Raw genomic sequence first — 23,859 nt, forward strand, 5'->3', positions numbered from 1 at the left:
TTCCCAGCCGGCTTCTGGCAAGCAAAATCAATGGGGAACCGCATGATTTGCTTAATGACTGCCGCAAAAAGGTCGTAAAATCAGGTTGGATTCGCCTAATGACCACTTTGCTTAACAACTGAAATTCTGGTCCCAATTGTCGTTAAGTGAGGACTACCTGTAGTAGGCCACTCTGAGCTTTTAAGTTTGGAACCGAGGCTGCCAGGAATGCTACGGTAGAAATCAATAAAATCAGGCATGGAAAGGAAAAAAAATTTCCCCCCTGTTTTCATAATTTTACTTATGTATTTGTTAATCACATTTATAGACTGCTGAATCCCCAAGGACTCTTGGCAGGTTACAAACTAAAATACACAAGAAACAGTATATAAGAAACAGTATAAAAGAAAAGGTTCACCAACTAATGAAAACAGAATGAAATTAAATTACCAAACCACAAGCAAACCAATATGGAATCAAGGCCCGGATGCTCTCCCAAGGAGGAATGTTGTGAGCAGAGCTCCAAAGAAGAGTTCAAGCATTCACTGAGGGTAAACAACGGGAAATTCAGGACGGATAAAAGGCAGGCTCTCTTGACACGTACCTGCAAAGATCAGGATCGTGCAAGCCCTGTGACCCTCTGTGGAAGCGGAAGTTGGACCCTGAAGAAGCAGGATAGGAAGAGCATTGATGCCTTTGAACTCTGGTGTTGGAGAAGATGATTGAGAAGACCGTGGACAGTCAAAACAAACTGATCATTGAACAAATCAACCCAGACTCCTCACTCAAGGCACCAATGACCAGGCTCAAATTATCCTACTTCAGGCACAAGCAGCGAAGACCCAACTCTCTGGAGGAGGCTCTGATGCTGGGAAAGGTGGAAAGAAAGGACAACCAGCAGCAAGTGGGAGGGACTCGGTTGCAGTGGTGATGGGGGCATTGTTGGAAGAGCTGAAGGACCAGGCTGGGGACAGATGGTCATGGAGAAGGTCTATCTATGTGGGCACTAAGCGTTGACTCTGACTTGATGGCACATAATCCATCAATCAATCTCCTGTCACAACATACTTAAGCAGTGGAACTTGTTGCCAACAGATATGCTGATGGCCACCAACTTAGATGGTTCAAAAGAACCATCGTTAACAGGTGACAGCTCTTGGCCAACCTTGGCTGATCTGGAAAAGCTACACAGAGTTGGACCTGGTTAGGACTTGGATGGGAGATCACAAGAAAATCCCAGGGTTAGGCCACCCTGGGAAACCAGAACAAAAAAAGCTATGCAAATCACTTCCTCCCAAAAAGGGGGCACCACAGCAAAGGAAGCCACTTTTCAATGCAATTTTCAGTGTTCAGTTCTTGGTATTTCCATTGTTGTATGCCACCCAGAGTCACTTGGCTATATAAATTGGTGGCTATATAAGATAGGAGAGGGAGAGGGATGCATGATATGGATGGAGGGATGGAGGAATAGATAGATGATATGGATGATATGGATGGAAGGATGATGGATGATATGGAAGGGTGGGTGGGTGGAAGGAAGGAGGATTATGGATGGATAATATGGAAGGATGGATGATAGAAGGATGGAAGGAAGGAAGGATGGATGGATGGAAGGATGGATGATGATTGATTGATTGATTGATAGATAGATAGATAGATATCAATGGATGGAAACACCCTGGATTCCTGCAAGCAGAAGGGAAGCTATCACACCTCAGTATCAAACCACAGCTTTCATCAAAAAGGAGGAGGATCAGGGGGTGAATGATAAAAAACAAGGGACTGCAAAAAAAAAAAATGGGCCAGAGCAGGCAGCGCGGTTAGTGCGCAGCACCATTCCCACGTTTAGAGTTTTGGCGGAAGATCCCCGCTCCCTCCAGCAGGTGGCAGCCGAGTCATCGCTCTGCCCGGCGCGGAGTGATGACGTGGATGCTCCTTTCCCACGTGGAGGCAACTTTGGGCAGAGGCGTCCGGCTGCAGGTTTGGGGGTTTATTTTTGCAAAGTGGGGGGGGAGGTAAGAAAGCACCCCATATCTTAGGAGGGGACGGTGGAGACAGGGGGCCCGGGGGTGGGGGGAGCGAAAGAACAACAGCCCCAAGGAAACAGGATTGCCTCTACACCTTATTACTACTACTACTACTACTATTATTATTATTATTATTATTATTAAAACTTGTATGCCGCCCCACTCTCAACGACTCTGGGCGGCTCACAGCAATCAAAGAAATTACAATAAAATACGAAGAGTAAATGGATTCTATGCCACCCAACGACCACGTGGATAGATTTCCTCCAGGGCACTGGACCCTTGTTTCTTTCATGTTGTTGTTTATTCGTTTAGTCGCTTCCGACTCTTCGTGACTTCATGGACCAGCCCACGCCAGAGCTTCCTGTCGGTCGTCAACACCCCCAGCTCCCCCAGGGACGAGTCCGTCACCTCTAGAATATCATCCATCCATCTTGCCCTTGGTCGGCCCCTCTTCCTTTTGCCTTCCACTCTCCCCAGCATCAGCATCTTCTCCAGGGTGTCCTGTCTTCTCATTATGTGGCCAAAGTATTTCAGTTTTGCCTTTAATATCATTCCCTCAAGTGAGCAGTCTGGCTTTATTTCCTGGAGGATGGACTGGTTGGATCTTCTTGCAGTCCAAGGCACTCTCAGAATTTTCCTCCAACACCACAGTTCAAAAGCATCGATCTTCCTTCGCTCAGCCTTCCTTATGGTCCAGCTCTCGCAGCCATATGTTACTACAGGGAACACCATTGCTTTAACTATGCGGGCCTTTGTTGTCAGTGTGATGTCTCTGCTCTTAACTATTTTATCGAGATTTGTCATTGCTCTTCTTCCAAGGATTAAGCGTCTTCTGATTTCCTGACTGCAGTCAGCATCTGCAGTAATCTTTGCACCTAGGAATACAAAGTCTTTCACTGCTTCTACATTTTCTCCCTCTATTTGCCAGTTATCAATCAAGCTGGTTGCCATAATCTTGGTTTTTTTGAGGTTTAGCTGCAAGCCAGCTTTTGCACTTTCTTCTTTCACCTTCATCATAAGGCTCCTCAGTTCCTCTTCACTTTCAGCCATCAAAGTGGTATCATCTGCATATCTGAGATTGTTAATGTTTCTTCCAGAGATTTTAACTCCAGCCTTGGATTCCTCAAGGCCAGCATGTCGCATGATGTGTTCTGCATACAAGTTGAATAGGTAGGGTGAGAGTATACAGCCCTGCCGTACTCCTTTCCCAATCTTAAACCAGTCTGTTGTTCCGTGGTCTGTTCTTACTGTTGCTACTTGGTCGTTATACAGATTCTTCAGGAGGCATACAAGATGACTTGGTATCCCCATACCACTAAGAACTTGCCACAATTTGTTATGGTGCACACAGTCAAAGGCTTTAGAATAGTCAATAAAACAGAAATAGATGTTTTTCTGAAACTCCCTGGCTTTTTCCATTATCCAGCGGATATTGGCAATTTGGTCTCTAGTTCCTCTGCCTTTTCTAAACCCAGCTTGTACATCTGGCAATTCTCGCTCCATGAACTGCTGAAGTCTACCTTGCAGGATCTTGAGCATTACCTTACTGGCATGTGAAATGAGTGCCACTGTTCGATAGTTTGAACATTCTTTAGTGTTTCCCTTTTTTGGTATGGGGATATAAGTTGATTTTTTCCAGTCTGATGGCCATTCTTGTGTTTTCCAAATTTGCTGGCATATAGCATGCATTACCTTGACAGCATCATCTTGCAAGATTTTGAACAGTTCAGCTGGGATGCCGTCGTCTCCTGTTGCCTTGTTATTAGCAATGCTTCTTAAGGCCCACTCAACCTCACTCTTCAGGATGTCTGGCTCTAGCTCACCAACCACACCGTCAAAGCTATCCCCGATATTGTTATCCTTCCTATACAGGTTTTCTGTATATTCTTGCCACCTTTTCTTGATCTCTTCTTCTTCTGTTAGGTCCTTGCCATCTTTGTTTTTGATCATACCCATTTTTGCCTGGAATTTACCTCCAATGTTTCTAATTTTCTGGGAGAGGTCTCTTGTCCTTCCTATTCTATTGTCTTCTTCCACTTCCGCGCATTGCTTGTTTAAAAATAATTCCTTATCTCTTCTGGCTAACCTCTGGAATTTTGCATTTAATTGGGCATATCTCCCCCTATCACTGTTGCCTTTTGCTTTCCTTCTTTCTTGGGCTACTTCTAGTGTCTCAGCAGACAGCCATTTTGCCTTCTTGGTTTTCTCTTTCTTTGGGATGTATTTTGTTGCCGCCTCCTGAACAATGCTGCCAACTTCTGTCCAGAGTTCTTCCGGGACCCTATCTACTAAGTCCAGTCCCTTAAATCTATTCTTCACCTCCACTGCATATTCCTTAGGAATATTAGTGAGCTCATATCTAGCTGATCTGTGGGTCTTCCCTAATCTCTTTAGTCTGATCCTAAATTGTGCAAGAAGAAGTTCGTGATCTGAACTACAGTCAGCTCCAGGCCTTGTTTTTACCGACTGTACAGATGTCCGCCACCTTTGGCTGCAAAGGATGTAATCAATCTGATTTCGGTGTTGTCCATCTGGGGAAGTCCATGTATAAAGCCGTCTCTTAGGTTGTTGGAAGAGAGTGTTTGTTATGCAGAGTGAATTGTCTTGGCAAAATTCTATCAGCCTGTGTCCTGCTTCGTTTTGTTCTCCCAGGCCATACTTACCTGTAATTCGAGGTGTCATTTGACTGCCCACCTTAGCATTCCAGTCTCCTGTGATGAAAATAACATCTCTTTTAGGCGTGTTGTCCAGTAGGTGCTGCAGATCCTCATAGAACTGCTCTACTTCAGCTTCTTCAGCATTTGTGGTTGGGGCGTATATTTGGATCACTGTGATGTTCGATGGCTTGCCCTGAATTCGAATTGAGATCATTCTGTCGTTTTTTGGATTGTATCCAAGCACTGCTTTAGCCACTTGACTATTAATTATGAAGGCTACTCCATTTCTTCTGTGGTCCTCTTGTCCACAGTAGTAGATCTGGTGGTCATCTGATGTGAAGTGACCCATTCCAGGCCATTTCAGTTCACTGACGCCCAGAATGTCTATCTTTAATCTTGACATCTCCCCAATAACCACATCCAGTTTGCCCTTGCTCATGGATCTTACATTCCAGGTTCCGATGGTGTGTTGATCCTTAGAACATCGGATTCGCCGTTCACCACCAGCACCGTCGGCCGCTAGCCGTCCTTTCGGCTTTGAGCTAGCTGCGTCATCACATCTGGGGCTAGTTGAGCTCATTATTTATATCGTTTCAGTAATCACCCATCCCACACAAGGGACTCTGGGCGGCTGACAAGATTGAAAGCAATCACCTCCTTTCCCCAGTAATATCTCTGCCTATTTGGGTGGAGGAGTGGAGACAGGTAGAGTTGTGACCCAGGATGGTTCACCTCTGTGAAAGCTGGACTCTGGTTGGGGAAAAACGGGGTGGGATTGACTTTATTGCTTCTGTTGTTCTTGTTCTGGCATCTGATTTGGTTCTTAGAGCTGGGGTGGTCTAGTGATGAAGTGCTGGAACAGGAATGGGGAGACCCAGGTTCGGTCCCCCTGGCTCAGGAAGCTCCCTAAGGCCATGTTTCTCAACCTTGTCAAGTTTAAAATGGGTGGACTTCAACTCCCAGAATTCCCTTCTGGGACTTAAAGTCCACCCATCTTAAATTTGACAAGGTTGAGAAACACTGCCCTAAGGGGTTGACAGCCAGTCCCCCTCAGGTGGACCTACTTCCCAGGGTTGTTGTTATTGAAAAAAATAGGAGGGGGAGCTTCGTGTACACTGCCTTGAAGGAAAGGCACAATATAAATCTAACAAATAAGAGAGCCAATGTCTTGGTGAAGAGCAGGGAAATCCAATTTCTTGTCTGTTGTCAGCCATGGAATCTGCCTGGAGGGACTGAGTCATTCTGGAATCAAGTGGCCTTTGATGGATGAGTACATAAATAAATATTACTGCTGTCATTAAGCTGCTTTTCATAGGATAGTTGGAGACTCCCTTTTTCCACGGCATCAAAATTCTGCTCCTGAAATTTTAGTCTCTACAATGGTGTGAACAGACGTTTGCCAAAATTCGTGCACCCAATAGAGTAATCTCTCATCCAGAGCATCATCTATTGGGGGGCGGGGGGAACCAGGAAGTCAAGATAGGAGCAGTGCCCCTTTTTTCCATGCATCATGCTTTGATCAAGCAGGCAAGGCTGCCATCTTGACTTTTTTGACACACAGACACACCCTGCAGACATCTCTGATCCAATCTGTGAAAGCTGATGTTATAATGAGTCGATTCATTGTTAAAGTGCAGAAGAGGTCTTGCTGTTTTTGCTCCGAGAGGCTAACGAGACTTTTATGAACAACTGTGATGGGGAAGGGGGTGTTAATGTGTAAGAGGGGGTGCAAAAAAGGAGCTTGGAGGGAGTCGCAGACGCTCGGTGGGTGCCAAGACGCAAGTGGCCTTGATTTTCTCCATGTCATTTACAGGCCAGAGTGCAAACAGCCAACACCCACGGTTTCAAAATGAAGGCGGATGTGGAGCGGCTGCTGATCCAGTTCAAAGATGAAGCCGGGGAGGTTCTGGGGGCCCCCTTTGACGTCCCCGTTGATATCACCCCAGAAAAGCTCCAGCTGGTTTGCAATACCCTCTTAGAGAAGGTACAGCCACGGGGGCCCCATCCCGCATGACGTCCATTGTGAATGACTTACTCTGTACCCAAAGCAGTAGCCATTGGCCCCAGGGGGTAAAAGTGCAGAAAGGTAGAAAAGGAGGTCTCTGTTGTGTGTAAATGAGCCTTTCTTACCCTGTGGCAACTAGCTGGGTTGGCCTTCAGTTCCATGGTTCCCATCCAACCTGACTGATAGTCAGGGATGATGGTACTTGTAGAAAAGTAGCAGCTGTGGGTTCCTCAACCCTCGTTGGCCAAAACTGTCCATTAGCAGAGAAGGTTTTGGGGCTGTGGCCTGACTCTTGTGACCTGAATCTTGGATCTTTGTACGCATATAAAGAAGGGGCTGAAAAGACACAGCTGCTTTAAAGCAATCCCAACCGGCGCAGCATTTGCACATTTGGGGGACTGTGTCTGAAACAGGGCCCAGCGCTGAAAGCCAAAAGCTTGGGATATATAGCAATTCTGGGTCCTGCTGCTATCTGGGGCTGCCTATACCACTTTGACACGCTCCCTTCCCATCTTTCCCCTTCCAAGGAAGAGCCCCTCCCCTTGGCCTTCTACGTTCAGGACTCTGAAATCGTAGCCTCCCTGGAGAAGACCCTGGCCGAACTGGCCCTCGAGACAGAGCGGGTGGTCGAGATCGTCTACCAACCCCAGGCCGTGTTCCGGGTGCGGGCGGTGACACGCTGCACCAGTTCCTTGGAGGGGCACAGCGAGGCCGTTATCTCGGTTGCCTTCAGCCCTACCGGAAAGTAAGGGGAGACACTGCTTGGATCGGGTGCTGGAGGGAAGACAGCTTGGTGCCAGAAAGCTTTTTCCCCGGCTTAATTAGTTAAATTAGAATTAGTTAAAACTGGTGGTTGATGGTCTATAGAACCTTGGAAGAGGAATAAGTTATGGGTGGCTTTATTAGAACTTGCAAGAATCAGTATCAGGGTTCAGCTGGCCTCTAGGGATGATCCACAGCAGCCTTGCTCAACCTTTTGACCCTGGAGGAGCCCTTGAAATATTTTCCAGACCTTGGGGAAGCCCTTCACATCCAGGCTCCAATACAGGCCAGGAGTTACCAAATTATTCCATTCGTTTCATGGGTAAGCCTGTCTAGATGCATTAACGGCGTTCTTAAACTGAAAATAAAGAATGAAGCTTTCCTCTTTAATGTGAAGTTGCCTGAATTTGCAATAATTTTTTAAGTAAATCGCAATCTCCCAGGGAACCCTGAGGGTACCACGGAACTCTGTTGAGAACGCCTGATCTGGAGCATGGTTTCTGTGTCTGGATCTCTTCTGTTTGTTCTGGTCAGTTCATTTAACTCAGGGTTTCTCAACCAGGTTTCTGTGGCTGTGTCAATAACTTTCTATTCTTATATGTTTTACTTATATTTTGAAATTTAATTAAGTTTCTTTAAAGGGGGGGCTGACCCAAGGGCTTCGGTCACATGGGCACAGTTGCCATCGTGACTTTTTTGACCCGTGGAGGCCCCCAGTCACTGCCATACCTTGGCTCTGTCAAAGCCTGAGCATTTGTCTCCCCAGGTACCTGGCCAGTGGGTCTGGGGACACCACCGTGCGCTTCTGGGACCTGAACACGGAAACACCCCACTTTACAGCCAAGGGTGAGTCTCAACATGGGGAAGGGAGGCTGCCCAGCAGAGGCATGCTGGGAGCTGTTGGGGTGACGGTCTGGTGGACTTTCTTCAGCCACTCTCCCTCTTTCGTACCTTCACAGGTCACCGCCACTGGGTGCTGAGCATTGCTTGGTCGCCCGACGGCCGGAAACTGGCCTCCGGGTGCAAGAATGGGCAGGTGAGGACCCGCTTCAGCTTTGTTTCGTTCCCATGAGCCGGGCTCTGTGCCATCTCCCCCAGTGGGGCACAGCTCTGCTTGCAAACATTGAGGTTCATGAGGACTAGAGGAACGTGCAGTGTTTGAAAGCTGGATGGAGACACATACCCCTTTCAAGCCAGCTCCAAAGTCACATCTTGAATGGGTAGGGAATGGCTAGGGATAATGGGAGCAGGAGTGTGACACATTCGGAAGGCTCAGGGTGGGAGAACTGGCTACGTACCAGATTAACTGTTCAGCAGTTTTTACAGGGAGCAAAAAAAAAATTGCTCAGTTTTTATAGCCTATGTTAAAATAAAACAAAAATACAGGCAGTCGTCACTTAACGACCACAATTGGGACCAGAATTTAGGTTGCGAAGCGATGCAGTCATTAAGCAAATCTGGACCTGATTTTACAACCATTCTTGCGGTGTCGTTAAGTGAATCACAGTCATTAAGCAAATCACATGGCTGTTAAGTGAACCACATGGTTGTTAAACAAATCACACAGTTCCCTATTGATTTTGCTTATTGGAATCCAGCTGAGGAGGTCGAAAATGGCGATCATGCCACCATGGGACGCTGCGAAGGTCGTAAATGCAAGGAATGGTCATAAGTCGGTTTTTCAGCACCATGATAACTCTAGTCACTAAACAAATGGTTGATAAGTGAGGAGTACCTGTAACAATGTTTAAATTATAATTGGTTTATAAAATGTTCAAATTATAGTTGATTTTATTTCTAAATATAAATAATCCCCCCCTCCTCATGAAAATGATTTAAAGATGAGATCCCATTCAGGGGGATGTAAGTGAGGTTCAGCGTCTCTTGTAAATTGCAACCGTTTTCTGTCGATAATTTTGGAAGTCAGGGAGTGAACCCCCTCATCCTGGCTTCTCTCCCCTGAAGAATCCTAGGAACTGTGAGTTTGGGGGAGGGGGAGGGCTGGGGGTCATATGGCCCCTCTGTGAATGTTTCCAGAGCCTTGGCAAGTCGAAAGGTCTGAAAAACAGCTAGGTGTGTGCCATATCCTCGGTATTTTTGGCATGGATTGGGAAATTTCTTGTAGCCCAGCCAGCAGTCAATTAGCTGCCCAATGAGCTGTTAGCACAGCATGCTGGCTGGGGAATTCTGGGAGTTGAAGTCCGCAGGTCTTAAAGTTGCCAAGGTTGAGAAGCACTGTGTTAGCCTCTCCCATGTACCTTCTCTGCAGATACTGCTCTGGGATCCAAGCACGGGGACCCAGATTGGCCGCATCCTGGTGGGGCACTCCAAGTGGATCACCTCACTCTGCTGGGAACCTCTGCATTTGTAAGTCACTCCACCCCGCCTTCCCCAGCTCTGCTCCTCTGGGCTGGGAGAGCTTAAAGTGCAGCCATGCCGTTATTCCTCTTCTACAATTGGTGTCGTTTTCATCTGCCTTTCTACCTACGATGCAGGAAGGAAACAGCCCTGTGGTCAGCAGGGCCGCACCCCAAGGGTGTCTGCAGGGTTGGTCAAAAAAGTCAAGATGGAGGCCGCAGCCATGCAAGCTGACGTTCTTGCTGCCCCTCCACACAATCAAAAGCATTGTGTTAGCTGTGATTTGCTTGCTTGCTTGCTTATTTTACTTTATTTTATGTTTTATATTTCATTATTTTATTTTATTTTATGGCAAGGCTTTTAATGCACCTTCAATCAGGAAGGAAATCTAAACAGGGAATTTAACCCGGGTGTGAATAAAGCCCAGTTGACAGGTTGGCAGACCTCAGGGGTAAGTTTGTGTCTTTTGCTAAGTTAAACCCTTGGACAAACTGCACAACAACCCGTGTGGACTGCAAGCCAGTCTCTATTGTAGTTGCTGTTGTAAATTTGGGAAATTTTGGAAAAGCTGCTTAGAAATATTCGTTACTTAAAAGGCCCTGAGCTGGAACCCATAGGCTCTACCCCTTTTAAATGCAACCAGCCCCGCTGCAAGGTAGGCCATTTTGACTTGGTGCTAACAATCCGGATGCCACAGCGTGTTCGTTTTCAAATTACCATGGTGTGCTTCAAAAGAAATAAGAGAGAGAAAACGGGGAAGGCAAAATTAGCAGAAATTGAGGGATAAATAATTTAGACCAGTGCTTCCGAACCCTGGGCCAATTACCCCAAATTGGATAAAAGTGGTTTTTCTTTGGGTAATACACAACAAACAAACCCACTAATAACACACAAATAACAACACACAATGCCATTACACTGACTTAAAGTGTTTTAACTGCATTGGGTAAAAAGGACTTTCTGATAAGCAGTTTTGGGTAATGAAGGAAAAAGGTTGGGAAGCGCTGAGTTAAACACAACGGTAACTTGAGCATTTGGTGTCAATTCCCTGATTTATCTAGGGCCTGGCAGCTCTTAGGGGCATCCATGTGGGGCAGGGGGGGTCAGAAAAGTCAAGATGACAGCCAGGCCCACCGTCTTTTCTCCTGATAGAATGGAGTGGGTTGGGTTACTGAGCGTTGAGCTGATTTTCATTCCCTTTTTATTTTTAGGGCAAATTTCACATCCTCTCCCTCCCTCTCTCTCAATCTCTCTCAATCCCTCTTCAGGAACCCCGAGTGTCGCTACTTAGCCAGTTCTTCTAAAGATGGCAGCATTCGCATCTGGGACACGGTGGCGGGCCGCTGTGACAAAATCCTGACCAGCCACACCCAGTCGGTCACCTGCCTCCGGTGGGGAGGCGACGGCTTGTTGTACTCCTCCTCACAGGATCGGACCATCAAAGTCTGGCGGGCCCAAGATGTAAGTCGGCCAGAGTCGTGGGGAATTGGGCAGCATAGAAGTCTAATAAATAGAACGAAAAATAAGTCGGCACCTTTTTCCCTTTCCCCACATCTGCACATCGTCCTCATCTGGGTCGTTTGGTTTGGCCTTGATAGTTGTGTGGCTCAGCCACTGCAGTTTGTAAACCGGGATTAATCGTTTCATGCTGGGTAAACCCAACCAATAGAGGCAGGGTTCATAAAACCTGGTTAAGACACCGTGGTTGAATCCCAGGTATGAACTCCAGTTCCTTGAGGTCTGCCTTCCTTCCTTCCTTCCTTCCTTTCCCCCCATTTTTAAGGGCTTTGGGGTATATTTTTCCCCTCTAGGTAATTTAGTATAGGAATTTTTCTTTTCTTTCTCACTGTATACTTCTAGAACAGTTTCGCATCCTTGGGAACTTTAAGATGCGTGGACTTGCATGCTGGCTGGGGAATTCTGGGAGTTGAAGTCCACAGATGGGAAGTCCACACATCTTAATTTTCCCAAGGTTGAGAAACACTAGAATATAATACACTACAGGTAAGCCTCGACTTAGAACCATTCCTTCAGTGACCGTTCGGAGTTATGACAGCACTGGGAAAAGTGACTTGTGATCAGTCCTCACAGTTATGACCGTTGCAGCGTCCCTGCAAGCCATGTGATCAAACTTCAGGAGCTCGGCAACTGCTTGCATTTACGACAGTTGGCAGCATTCTGGAGTCACATGATCTTTTGCGACCTTCCCAGCCAGCTTCTGACAGGCAAAGTCAATGGGGAGAGCCAGATTCACTTACCGACTGCAGCAAAAACCGTCATAAAATCGGGCGTGATTCAATGACCACCTAGCTTAGCAATGGAAGTTCCAGTCCCAATGTGGTCGTAAGTCGAGGACTACCTGTAAGTTTCCTTTTTTAAAGTGTGCAGCTGTTTCTTTAATAGTTAAACAGTTAGGTTGTGGGATATTTTACACACAGTCCTACAAACTAAGAACAGAGGCCTTGAAATAAATGTCAATTGTTATGTTTTTACATGAAATCAGTTTTTTTTTTAATTTCCCAACAGTCTTAGTTGGTGGGGACAGAAGTGTCTGTTGGGGCGTGATGTGGAGAAGGTCCTGACGGCGCAATCAAAGCCTTGGTCCTTTTTAACATGGGTTGCGATGCATGCATTGCGCAGCTTCAAAAGGGTGTGACTCTGATTGCACAGCTTACAGTCGCTGTCTTGAGGTTTAAGACACACACACACACATACCCCACGGGCACCACAGGGCAGTGACCGATTGCCACTTAGGACGGTCATGCTTCCTGGCTTCACTGCCTGGTAGGTTCAGGAGCCAACAACATTCGGAGTGGTGGGTCGAGCAGGCTTAGCACTTTTTCGGTGGGAAGAGGTCTCTCCCCATGAAGAATAAATGAAAGTGACTGATGCTTTTGGTCCCTCTCAGGGCATCCTGTGCCGCACGTTGCAGGGCCACGCCCACTGGGTAAACACCATGGCGCTCAGCACTGATTATGTTCTCCGGACGGGGGCGTTTGCACCGGCCAAGGCTTCTGTCAACCCCCAGGAAGTGAGCGGATCACGTAAGAACATCTGGGCCTTTGGGATTCCCTAGTCCCTGCTTTTTCTTTCTTTCTTTCTTTTTTTTAAAAAAAGACCTTATTAAAGTTTCAAAGTATAAATAAAATACAAAAGATAGAAAGGATGGAAGAGAGACTAAAAGAAAAAAGGCAAACTAAAAAAGGCAGAAATAATTAGGAAGAAATACAGAAAGAATAACGTCCGACTTTCTCCAGCACAGATACAAACACATAATTAACCTCTTACTCTAATGCTAACCATTATTTGTTTATTTATCTATTTATATTTCAAATTTAGTCACCGCCCATCTCACTCAAAGAGCGATGCTGGGCAGTTTACAACAAAACAAGAATAAATAGTCATTAAAATACAAATAATCAACCTTACTTATATAAACTATAACAACCTAGTCATCAAAACCCAAAATCAAAACTTCGGGGTTTTTTTTTCAGATACAAGCCAAAAGTCCAAAAGCGGTTTCCACATGGAAACAAATCCAGCCAAATTGTTTTTCTCTAATCAATCCATTTTTGCTTTTTCATCTTCATTTCTAAACCGAGAATTCCGGCTGTTTCTTCTGCAGCCTCGTTGTTATTTTTAAGCTTCTGGCCTTTTCTTGTCAGTCCAGAAAATTATGTAAACAACGCCTGCCTGTCTCTTGCTGCAAAGGAGTTGCTGGGGTGAAAAAGACTTTATGGAGGGCTGTTCTGTTTAATCAGCTTATATTGAACATTTCTATAAAAACTAGATTTTATAAAAACACCCCAAGCGAGTTTGCCTCTCCCTTTCATCTAAAGTCATTCAGATCTGTCGGACTACAGTTCCCATTAACCACAGCCATTGTGGATTGGGGGGATTTTGTAGCCCATCCTTTGGAAGGTACCCAGTGGGGGAAAGTGGGCTTGTCAATGGCCCAGAAATATGTCCTGTGTTTCTTCAGTGCTTGTCTGCAAAATTATGAAGCCGTACTTTACGTGGTTGCTCAAGGGTAAGGCCTGCTGCATTTAATTGGTGACTTATTGCCTGGCGGGCATTTTTGGCATTTTAAATTGACCCCGTTGCCCATTCTACCGCATAACGTACCAACAGAAAACGTCCAATGCAAGACGACAGAGCAGTGACAATGAGGCAGGGAGGGAGTTAAAAATAAGCAGTGGCTGAAATTGGCATCAGCCTGCAGTAGCAGTAAAAGACCAGAAAGTGCTAAAAGCCGGTCAAAAAGCTTTAAATGGGTGCCAGAAAGATAGTAAGAGGGTGGCCATGCCACCAAAATTCTAAAGTTCACCCTTTCCTGGAAAGTAAACTTGGATTGCATTCCTATTCGGCTTTTTTGGAGAGTAAGTCTCTTTCTTTCTTTCTTTCTTTCTTTCTTTCTTTCTTTCTTTCTTTCTTTCTTTCTTTCTTTCTTTCTTTCTTTCTTTCTTTTTCTTCCTTCCTTCCTTCCTTCCTTCCTTCCTTCCTTCCTTCCTTCCTTCCTTCCTTCCTTCCTTTTTCTCTCTCTCTCTCTCTCTCTCCATCCATCCATCAAATTTGTCCCTGCCCATCTCCCTTCGGGGGACTCTGGGCGGTTTACAGTAATTAATTAAAACAACAATCATACAGTGAATAAAATAGACAATATAAAATTACAGTAATAAATAATATGAATAAGAGTAAAAAATAAACTGCACCAAACCACACAGCAAAAGTCATACAATTGGCAGGCAGAGTTTAAAGGACGTGGGCACCCCCAGCTCCAGCGATTTTGTGTGCACCACGTTTAACGAACAGAACATTTTATGCAGAATAAGCCAAGGATCGTAGACATTGCAGAAATCCTTGGGGCAGAGTTTTCAGTGAAGTAGGCTCTCTCCAGTCCTTCTGCTGTTCTGCTCACAGTTCAGGTGGTCCTCGTGTTACGACCGCTCGTTCAGCGACCATCTGAAGTTACAACGGTGCTGAACAAGGGGGGCTTACAACCAGTCCTCGAAGTTGTGGCCCCTGCAGCATCCCCTGTGTCCACGTGATCGTGATTGTGGTGCCCAGCAACCAGCTCACACTTGCGACGGTTGCAGTGTCCCGCAGTCACGTGATCGCTATTTGCGTCCTTCCCTGCCGGCTTCCCACAAGCAGAGTCAGTGGGGAAGCCAGCAGGAAGTTGCAAGGAGGTCCTTGTTTAACGATGGCAACAGGGAGTGCCGGGACTTCTGTCACTAAGCGACACAGTCATGTAACATCACACTTTATGACCGCATCCGGTCCCAATTGCTGTCATTAAGTGAGGACTACCTGTAATGGCCATGCATCCGATTCCACCCTCTCTGTCGTTTCCTTCCATGCCTCACTTTGCTTTGCTTTTCTTGCAGTGGCAGAAATAAAGCAAAACGCCTTGCTGAGGTACAACCAAGTCAGGGTAAGTCTCCCAGGATTTTTTTTTTTAAAGTTGGTTGCCTAGGGCGAGTTGCAATTGGTCATTGGGCAATGAAGGTGGAAGGGTCTTCAAAAATTGGGTTTTTTTTTCCCTGAAGGCTACAAAGAAGGGTGCAGTTCAAATTAAATTTAAGATCATGAATCCAAATTGGAGAGTGGATTGGACTGAACGAGACGGAAAGCATGCAGGCGGGAATTCACGCTGTTTGGTTAGAGCTTAAGAACAATAGAGAATCGTGTGCTTCAGTGTATTAGATAAGGATTAAATTGAAAAATCTGAGTGTCTGGCTTTGGAAAACGGAAGCTACACCTCTAAGTTAAAATACAGTGCTAGATTTGCATTGTGGGCCCAGAAGGATCGTTCAGCATCCTGTTTTCAGTGCTGGCTAGTTGGAAGCTTCCAGAAAGCTCATAAGCAGATATTGAAGATCCTGTGCTGGTAAGCAGCAGCATCTGCTGTCCAGAGACACAGCGGGTCCCCGGTTTAAGAACGAGTCCCGTTCCTAAGTCCGTCCTTAAGTCGAATTTGTACGTAAGTCGGAACAGTTATTTAGCATCAGTTAGTCAAATGTTTGTCTTAGTATGTAGTATATATTTTACCTTTCTGTGCATAAAAACCACTCAAGAAACACTTCTAAATACACTAAAACATCTTAAACACAATAATACACAAAGCAGTATTGTGTATTTAACCCAAAACATTGTACTTAACTGGAATTTTTAATATAATAGTCTTTATGGCAGTCCGTTCTTAACTAGGAGTCGTCCGTAAACCGGGACGTTCTTAAACCGGGCACCTGCTGTAGACTGTTACTGCATGTGGAGGTTCCACTGTTTCTCTGATCGTCAAAGAGGCCATAGTGGCAAACTCATTTTTTGTGCCTTTTTTTTTTTTAATTTATTGTGCCTTCAAGTCAGTTTTTGACTCCTGGCAACTGCCTGGGCAAATCCCTGCAGTTTTCTTGGCAAGGTTTTTCAGAAGTGGTTTGCCATTGCCTCCTTCCTAGGGCTGAGAGAGAGTGACCGGCCCAAGGTCACCCAGCTGGCTTTCTTCCTAAGGCAGAATTTGAACTCAGCTCTCCCTGTTTCTAGCCTGATGCCTTAGCCACAGCCCCAAAATGGCTCTCATGTAGAGGTTTATGTGTAGGCAAAATGTGTACCATCTACACAAAAGGTGGCATTAAGAGGCTGAAACTTGGCAAAGAGGCTACAAATTTCTTTAGGAAAAAAAAAACATTGGGCAGAGGGTGGGACACAACATAAGGCTCTTTAGTAGCCATAAAGTATTATACGTTGGAGGGAAAACCAGCAATGGAGTACTTTCGATTTTAGGCCTGGCTACCTGGCTGGGAACATCTTTGAATAAGAATATTCCACACAGCATTTTGCTACCAATCTCCATTTGGAATAGCCAGTGGCCCGGTATGCATCATCTCATTCTTGAATTGCGTTACCCCCTTTAGGTTTCTTCATTGTTGTTGTTTATTCGTTCAGTCGCTTCCGACTCCTCGTGACGTCATGGACCAGCCCACGCCAGAGCTTCCTGTCGGTCGTCAACACCCCCAGCTCCCTCAGGGACGAGCCCGTCACCTCTAGAATGTCATCCATCCACCTTGCCCTTGGTCGGCCCCTCTTCCTTTTGCCCTCCACTCTCCCCAGCATCAGCATCTTCTCCAGGGTGTCCTGTCTTCTCATGATGTGGCCAAAGTATTTCAGTTTTGCCTTTAATATCATTCCCTCAAGGGAGCAGTCTGGCTTTATTTCCTGGAGGATGGACTGGTTGGATCTTCTTGCAGTCCAAGGCACTCTCAGGATTTTCCTCCAACACCACAGTTCTGAAGCATCCATCTTCCTTCGCTCAGCCTTCTCAGGTTTTTTCATTGGGTTGACTCAATTTTCTAGATTACTGAAATGGACCTCCAGATGTGTTCAAACACAGCATCTATCATCCTCAGCCAATGTGACTGCTGGCTGGGGTGATGGGGGCTGTAATCCAAAACATTTGGATGACGTCAGCTTGGGGAAGGCTAGCAACATAATCTTGCTGCCCAACTTAACTTATTTCTTTTATTTGTGCCCTGACGTTCTACCCAGGGGTGCAGTCGGTGAGTTTACTCCAAGCATAAATTCTATTACACTGAAAATTCTGCATTGAAAAATGTCACAGAGCTTTCTTTTTTCATCTTACGTAACCTAATTTCAAAACATCTTCTGATTCCCGAAGTCAGACAAGCAAAATAAATTGGAAAGGCCTTTTGCCCTGAGCTGCAATCCAAAGGTGGGATTGTAAAATGCTTGCAGCAGCTAGTAAGATGTGTCTATGAGAAGGCGTCTTCCATCGTGTCTCCTACCCCAAAGCGTACCCCTTTCCAGCTGTCTTAATGGAATCCTTTGGATTTAGTCTGGAAACAACTGGCCTCTTTGCTACATATTGTGGCAGTGAGTTCCAAAGGGTCAAGTTGTGCACTGTGCTTATAAGTACCCAAATGCAAGGCTATTCCAGAACCCATGTTTTTCATGCTGAAGGCACATTTTGTCTCTCTCTTCTTCCTTAGGGCCAAGGACCAGAAAGGCTGGTCTCTGGATCAGATGACTTCACCTTGTTTCTGTGGCTTCCTGCAGAAGATAAGAAGCCATTGAGTAGAATGACCGGCCATCAAGCCCTGATAAATCAAGTTCTCTTTTCGCCGGACACCCGCATCATCGCCAGCGCATCCTTCGACAAGTCGATCAAGCTCTGGGATGGAAAGACCGGGAAGTATGTGGAATATTTTCTTCTGGAATGTTCTGGGGATCTGCGGAACATTCCTTCCTTTCTCTGGACCACGTCAATCCAGCTGTTGTGAGGTTGATGTCATGGTTTTCTGGAGGACATTTCTGGAACAGGAAGTAGTTCTACGTGTTTAGTGCGGGAATGGCTGTTTTGCACCTTCTTAGTTGGGATTTCAGGAAAGAAAAATCTTTGCCATTGCCTCCCACCCAAATCTTCTACAGGTAGTCCTCGCTTAACGGCCGCAATAGAGATGGATTCCAGTTGCTAAGCAAAGCAGTCATTAAGCAAATCTGACCCAATTTTATGACCTTTTTGTGGTGGTCTTTCAGTGAAACACATGGTCATTAAGTGAATCAAGTGTTCCCCATTGATTTTGCTTGCCAGAAACCAGCAGAAAGGTCAAAAATGGCGATCATGTGACCACAGGACGCTGCGACAATCATAAATGCAAACCAGTTGCCAGGCGCCCAAATTGTGATCATGTGACTGTGGGGAACACTGCGATGGTCATAAGTGTGAGGAGCAATCACAAGTTGTTTTTTCCAGCATCGTCGTAAGTCTGAACCGTTACTAAACAAATGGTCATTAAGCGAGGACTACTTGTACGTAGACTGGCCAAGGATCAAACCAGAGAATACAAAACTGGTGCTTCATGCCAAAGAAATAAGTCTCATGTAAATTTCATATATTAATATCCATATTTATATTTACAGTGTGTGTGTATGTATATATATATTCATCCATTTTTTCTGTTTTTTATTTATTTATTTTATTTATCAAATTTGTCACTGCCCATCTCCGAGTGGAGGGACTCTGGGCAGTTTACAATATAAAACAATAAATATATAATAAAATTTCAATATAAAACATACTATAAAACAATTTCACAAAGCTACCAAATATAATAGAATCCAGATGGCTGTGGTCTCATTCAGTCATTGTATAGGAGGGCACTTCAAGGCACCAGCAAGCCCCAAATACGATTATTCTCCTCCCTGCCCCAAACCCAATGGCAGAGCCAGGTCTTCAATTCCCTCCAGAAGGCCAGGAGCGATGGGGCTAATCTCACCTCCGGGGGCAAGATGTTCCAGAGGGCAAGAGCTACTGCAGAGAAGGCCCGCCTCCTGGACCCCACCAGGCGGAATTCTCTTGCAGACGGGGTCCGCAGCATGCCCTCTCTGGATGTCTGGGAGGGACGGGCTGATGATACGGGGAAGAGGCGGTCCCTCAGGTAGCCTGGCCTCATGCCACGTAGGGCTTTATAGGTGATAACCAACACCTTGAGTTGGACCCGGAAGCAAACTGGTATCCAGTGCAGCTTGCGAAGCAAAGATGTTACGTGCACCCTTCTAGGGGCACCAAAAATGGCCCGCGCGGCTGCATTCTGGACCAGCTGAAGCTTCTGGATACTCTTCAAGGGTAGCCCCATGTACAGCGCATTGCAGTAGTCTATATGGGAGATAACAAGGGCATGAGTGACTGTTCGGAGGGCCTCCCGATCCAGGAAAGGGCGTAACTGGCGCACAGCATGAAGCTGCACAAAGGCCCTCCTGGCCACGGCTGCCACCTGCTCAAAGAGTCGTGAGTCCAGGAGGACCCCCAAGTTACGCACCGGGTCTGTCTGGGGCATTGCCACCCCATCCAGAACCAAAGATGACAGTTTCCTGGATACAGAAGAGCTATTAACCCACAGCCACTCCCTCTTACCAGGGTTCAGCTGAAGCCTGTTGTTCCCCATCCGGGCCCCCACAGCCCCCAGGCACTTGGAGAGGGCAGCCACAGCATCACTTACCTCCCCTGGGATGGAGATATACAATTTTTTTTCTTTTGTTTTCTACCTTCTTTTCTCTTTGTCTTTTCTTTTTTCTTTTTTCACATTTACTATATTTTTTTAATACAATTTGGCACCCCAAAGCACTTCCTATTCCAGAAGATTTATTTATGTAAAATGGCTGGATCGGCAACACCTGGAGCAGTGTTTCCCAACCTTGGCCATTTCCAGATGTGTAAACTTCAAATCTCAGAATTCCACAGCCAGCGTAGCCATTGATGAGAATTCTGGGAGTTGAAGTCCACATACCTGGAAGTTGCCAAGGTTGGGAAACGCTGATTTAGAGGAAGAATGGAATTACCCAGAGTTCTATAGAAAGTTCCAGAGTTCTATGGAAGGTTCCAGAATTTCACGGAAGGTTCCAGAATTTCATGGAAGGTTCCAGAATTCCATAGAATATTCTAGAGTTCCACAAAATGTTGCATGCATCCCTACTCCCAACAGAATTGTAATAAGAAAATGAAAAGAGGGAAATGAGTGGGGCAGGGAGTTCCCACCATAACTGGGCTTTTTTGACACCAGGTATCTCACCTCCCTGCGGGGACACGTCTCAGCGGTGTACCAGATTGCGTGGTCGGCCGACAGCCGTCTGCTGGTCAGCGGGAGCAGCGACAGCACGCTCAAAGTGTGGGACGCCAAGACGCAGAAGCTGGCCGTTGATCTGCCTGGACACGCTGATGAGGTACGGCCTGGCCCCACCTGAGATTTCCTTGGGGGTCCCTTCAGCAGCATAAACTGGCTGGGAGGATTATGGGATTTGTGGTCATCTAGAGTAGTCTTACTCAACTCAGCAACTTTAAGATATATGGACTTCACCTTCCAGAATTCCCCAGCTAGCATCTTTTAGGAGTCCACCCATCTTAAAGCATGCTGGCTAGGGAATTCTGGGAGTTGAAGTCCACCCATCTTGAAGTTGCTGAGGTTGAGAAACACTGATCTAAAGAGCAACAGGTGAGGGTAGGCGTGTGCAGACTGTATAATGTTGCATCTTTTAAATGTTTCAGCAGGCTGTTTTTCCAGACGGGCAAGTTAGCAACTATCAAGTGATTCAGATTTTCTAGTCCTCAAGATGGGCTTGAAATTCCCTCAGTGATGCCCGAGAGAATCATGTTTGTTTTTTCCCCCTTGGTGGTGCTGTTCAGGTTAAAGTTGTTTCAACCTCTTCACCCCAGGTGTTGACCTGCCTTTGTGATATTCCCTTCCCAGGTGTTTGCAGTGGACTGGAGTCCCGATGGCCAACGGGTAGCAAGTGGAGGGAAGGACAAATGTCTCAGAATGTAAGCTTTTCTTCCCCTTCTCTCTCTTGTTTTATTCAAGTTGGTGAGGCTCAAGGGTCACCAGAGGCCGAGAGCATCCCACATATTCTCGTGTCTGGTATAATGTCCCACGTAGCCATATGTGGGTTTAATACCCAATTAGTGTCTGTGGTCGTTGTCTCTCCTGTTTTTTTACTCTAATGCAGTGTTTCTCAAGCTTAGCCACTTTAAGACGGGTGGACTTCAACTCCCAGAATTCCCCAGCCAGCAACTGGCTGGGGAATTCTGGGAGTTGAAGTCCACCCGTCTTAAAGTGGCTGAGGTTGAGAAACACTGCTCTAATCTACAGATCGCTGAAATGAAAGGAGGGGATGATGATATGATTGTTCTTATTATTTACATCTTGGTTTTCCTGGGAGAGATGATGCCAGCATACCCAGTTGACCCCTTGGGGACTTGGATGCAGGCGCCCCAGTTTTGGTCCTCACAGCATTTGCTTGGCTGAAGGACTGACTCAGTGGCCATACTCAGAACAAACTGGGAAGTCCTGAAGTCTAACATTGGTCTCGTGCATCCTGTGAAGCCCTGGTTTGCTTCACCGGGCTTTGCCGGCTAAACCACAGTTGGCTGCTTTGCACAGTGCAGGAATTCATCACCCAAACGATCCACAGTGGCTTGGTGTGGCGTGGGAACCTGGTGCGGAGCGCAGCTCCTGAGCTAAAAAGCAAAATAAAATTTGTAAGGCCGAAGGGGGCCTGTCGTTGGTTAGAGGGCAGCTGTGGGTGAAGAATGGGAAGTTCGGCTTCGTGCCCCAAGGAGCTGCTTCCCAATGCCAATGACGTTAGAGAAATGGGAAGACAGTGGAGAGGAGAAAGAACGGGCACAGGTGGCCCTGCGCTGGTAGCTTTTCTAGATTTTCATGGGTTTTGAGCACCGTCGCCGACACTCACACAAATTAAAAAGTCCGTTGGAGATGGGTGGCTAATAACTTCTTTAAAAAATAAAATAAGGAAAAATCCTTGAAAAATTAACTGGCCTCAGTGGGGTCACCTAGAGGGCCTCAAGTCCACCCTTCAGCCCTGGAGGCTTATGGGGGACGTTGGGCCAATTCTTCTCCCTCTCAGCCCAGCCTACCTCACATGGCTGTGGTTCTGGAGATCAAATTATAAGAGATCCCTAAGTAAACCACCTTGAGCTCCTTTTTTAAAAAATATGTTCATTTTTTTAAAAAAAAGTCATTCGGCATAATCCACTCCCCAGCGGAGGGTTCCTCAACCAGGGTTCCGTGGCACCCTCCGGTTCCTCAAGAGGTCACTCAGGGTTCCCTGAGAGATCATGATTTATTTGAAAAATTATTTCAAATTCAGGCAGCTTCACATTAAAGAGAGAAGTTTCATTCTTTATTTTCAGTTTAAGAACACTGTTGATGCATGTCTCCAGGCCTACCCGTGAAACAAATATAATCATTTTGTGACTTCTGGCCTATATCTGAGCCTGGATGTGCAGGGGTTCCCCGAGGCCTGGAAAATATTTCAAGGGTTCCTCTTGGGTCAAAAGGTTGAGAAAGGCTGCCCTAGTGGATAGAGAAAAGGGTGTAACAGGATGGTGTGCCAACAGAGCAGGGCCCCTTTGGGGCTGGGAGGATCTGAGCAGACAATGGACTTGGAACCTCTACGGGTGGAAATTGTACTGAATGTGGAACCGTGATGGGGTTTTGGGTGAGGAAGTCTCCCCACAACCTCCCTCTTCCCAGGGGCCTCTGGAGAGGACGCAAGCCCAGAATGGCCCAATTTCCAGCAAGCTGGGTTAAACCCCGTCTCAACCCCTCAAAGGGAAGCTAAGATGCCAAGCTTCTTCTGTTTTCTTTTCAACAGATGGAGGCGATAATGGAAGGACCAAAGAAGATCCTGCCTGAAATTCTCTTGGGGCCCTAACTGCAATCTCCTCCTCCTCTTGTTTTAGGGAAGATTTGGGGGTTTAAGAACAGGGCCGTTGAACCCAGAGAAGGGAGTCCTCTCCTTGCAGACAGCTTCCGAGTTTTAGCCGAGGTTTGAACACCAGAAAATTATATCAAATGTTTGCATCCAGGATCCCAACAATGTGGATGCTGCAGCGTAAGCCAAAAGGCCTTCAGCAGGTTACATTTCACCCTAAGTTATGAACTATGCTGGTCATGAATAAGCCACCATTCCCTTGCTTTGAACTTCTGTCAATAAAAGGGGTATAATCATGTCATTCCCTCTAACAGCAAACTCAGGGGTGAGTACAGAAAGAATTGGGGCTCTCAGGAAACCAAAGGAAGGTGTCAGCGTGCTTGGCTGAACTCGGGGACTTAGACCATTAAAAAAATCTATATAGGAAGGCAAAAACCACCAGGAAAAATTCAGTGAGGACTGAAGATGCTCGGTAGCCACAATGTTGACCGGCGTTTGGAAAATTAAGACCCAAAGATGGAATGGAGTAGCCCAAAGGAGGCTGGAGGCTGGCAGGAAATCTGGACCAGCGATACTTCTACTTAGACGATGGGACTATTGTGCACTGCAATGTTTCTTGACATTTCTTAATTATAGCTTTTTAGATCAAATCTCCTGTTTTTAAATCAAAATGTCTTACGGCGGTATAGAAAACACAGGTAATCCTCACTTAATGTCCCTAATTGGGACCGGCAACTCTGTTAAGCGGCGCAGTTGTTAAGCACAATGTCGTCGGACTGCGCCATTTTATGATGCCATTTCCAAGCACAGTCATTAAGCAAGG

General features: G+C 46.2%; 1 protein-coding gene across 2 annotated transcripts; it reads left to right on the plus strand.

Moving 5' to 3' along the window:
- The first annotated feature begins 1,893 nt into the window (after positions 1-1,893).
- Positions 1,894-23,686, plus strand: NLE1 (notchless homolog 1). 2 transcript variants are annotated; one of them, XM_063295612.1, is made up of 13 exons: positions 1,894-1,959; positions 6,480-6,650; positions 7,199-7,416; positions 8,200-8,279; positions 8,393-8,469; positions 9,703-9,800; positions 11,060-11,252; positions 12,700-12,835; positions 15,179-15,225; positions 17,798-18,000; positions 20,369-20,528; positions 21,053-21,123; positions 22,977-23,686. In XM_063295612.1, exons 1-13 carry the CDS (start codon positions 1,900-1,902, stop codon positions 22,987-22,989), a joined length of 1,527 nt encoding a protein of 508 aa, XP_063151682.1. In that variant the 5' UTR covers positions 1,894-1,899; the 3' UTR covers positions 22,990-23,686. The 2 variants fall into 2 exon arrangements, with proteins under 2 accessions (XP_063151682.1, XP_063151692.1); XM_063295622.1 differs by lacking the exon at positions 1,894-1,959 and adding an exon at positions 5,356-5,371.
- Positions 23,687-23,859: the final 173 nt, after the last annotated feature.

Source organism: Candoia aspera, chromosome 1 (assembly GCF_035149785.1).
Source record: "Candoia aspera isolate rCanAsp1 chromosome 1, rCanAsp1.hap2, whole genome shotgun sequence".
In the NCBI taxonomy this organism is placed as follows: domain Eukaryota; kingdom Metazoa; phylum Chordata; class Lepidosauria; order Squamata; family Boidae; genus Candoia; species Candoia aspera.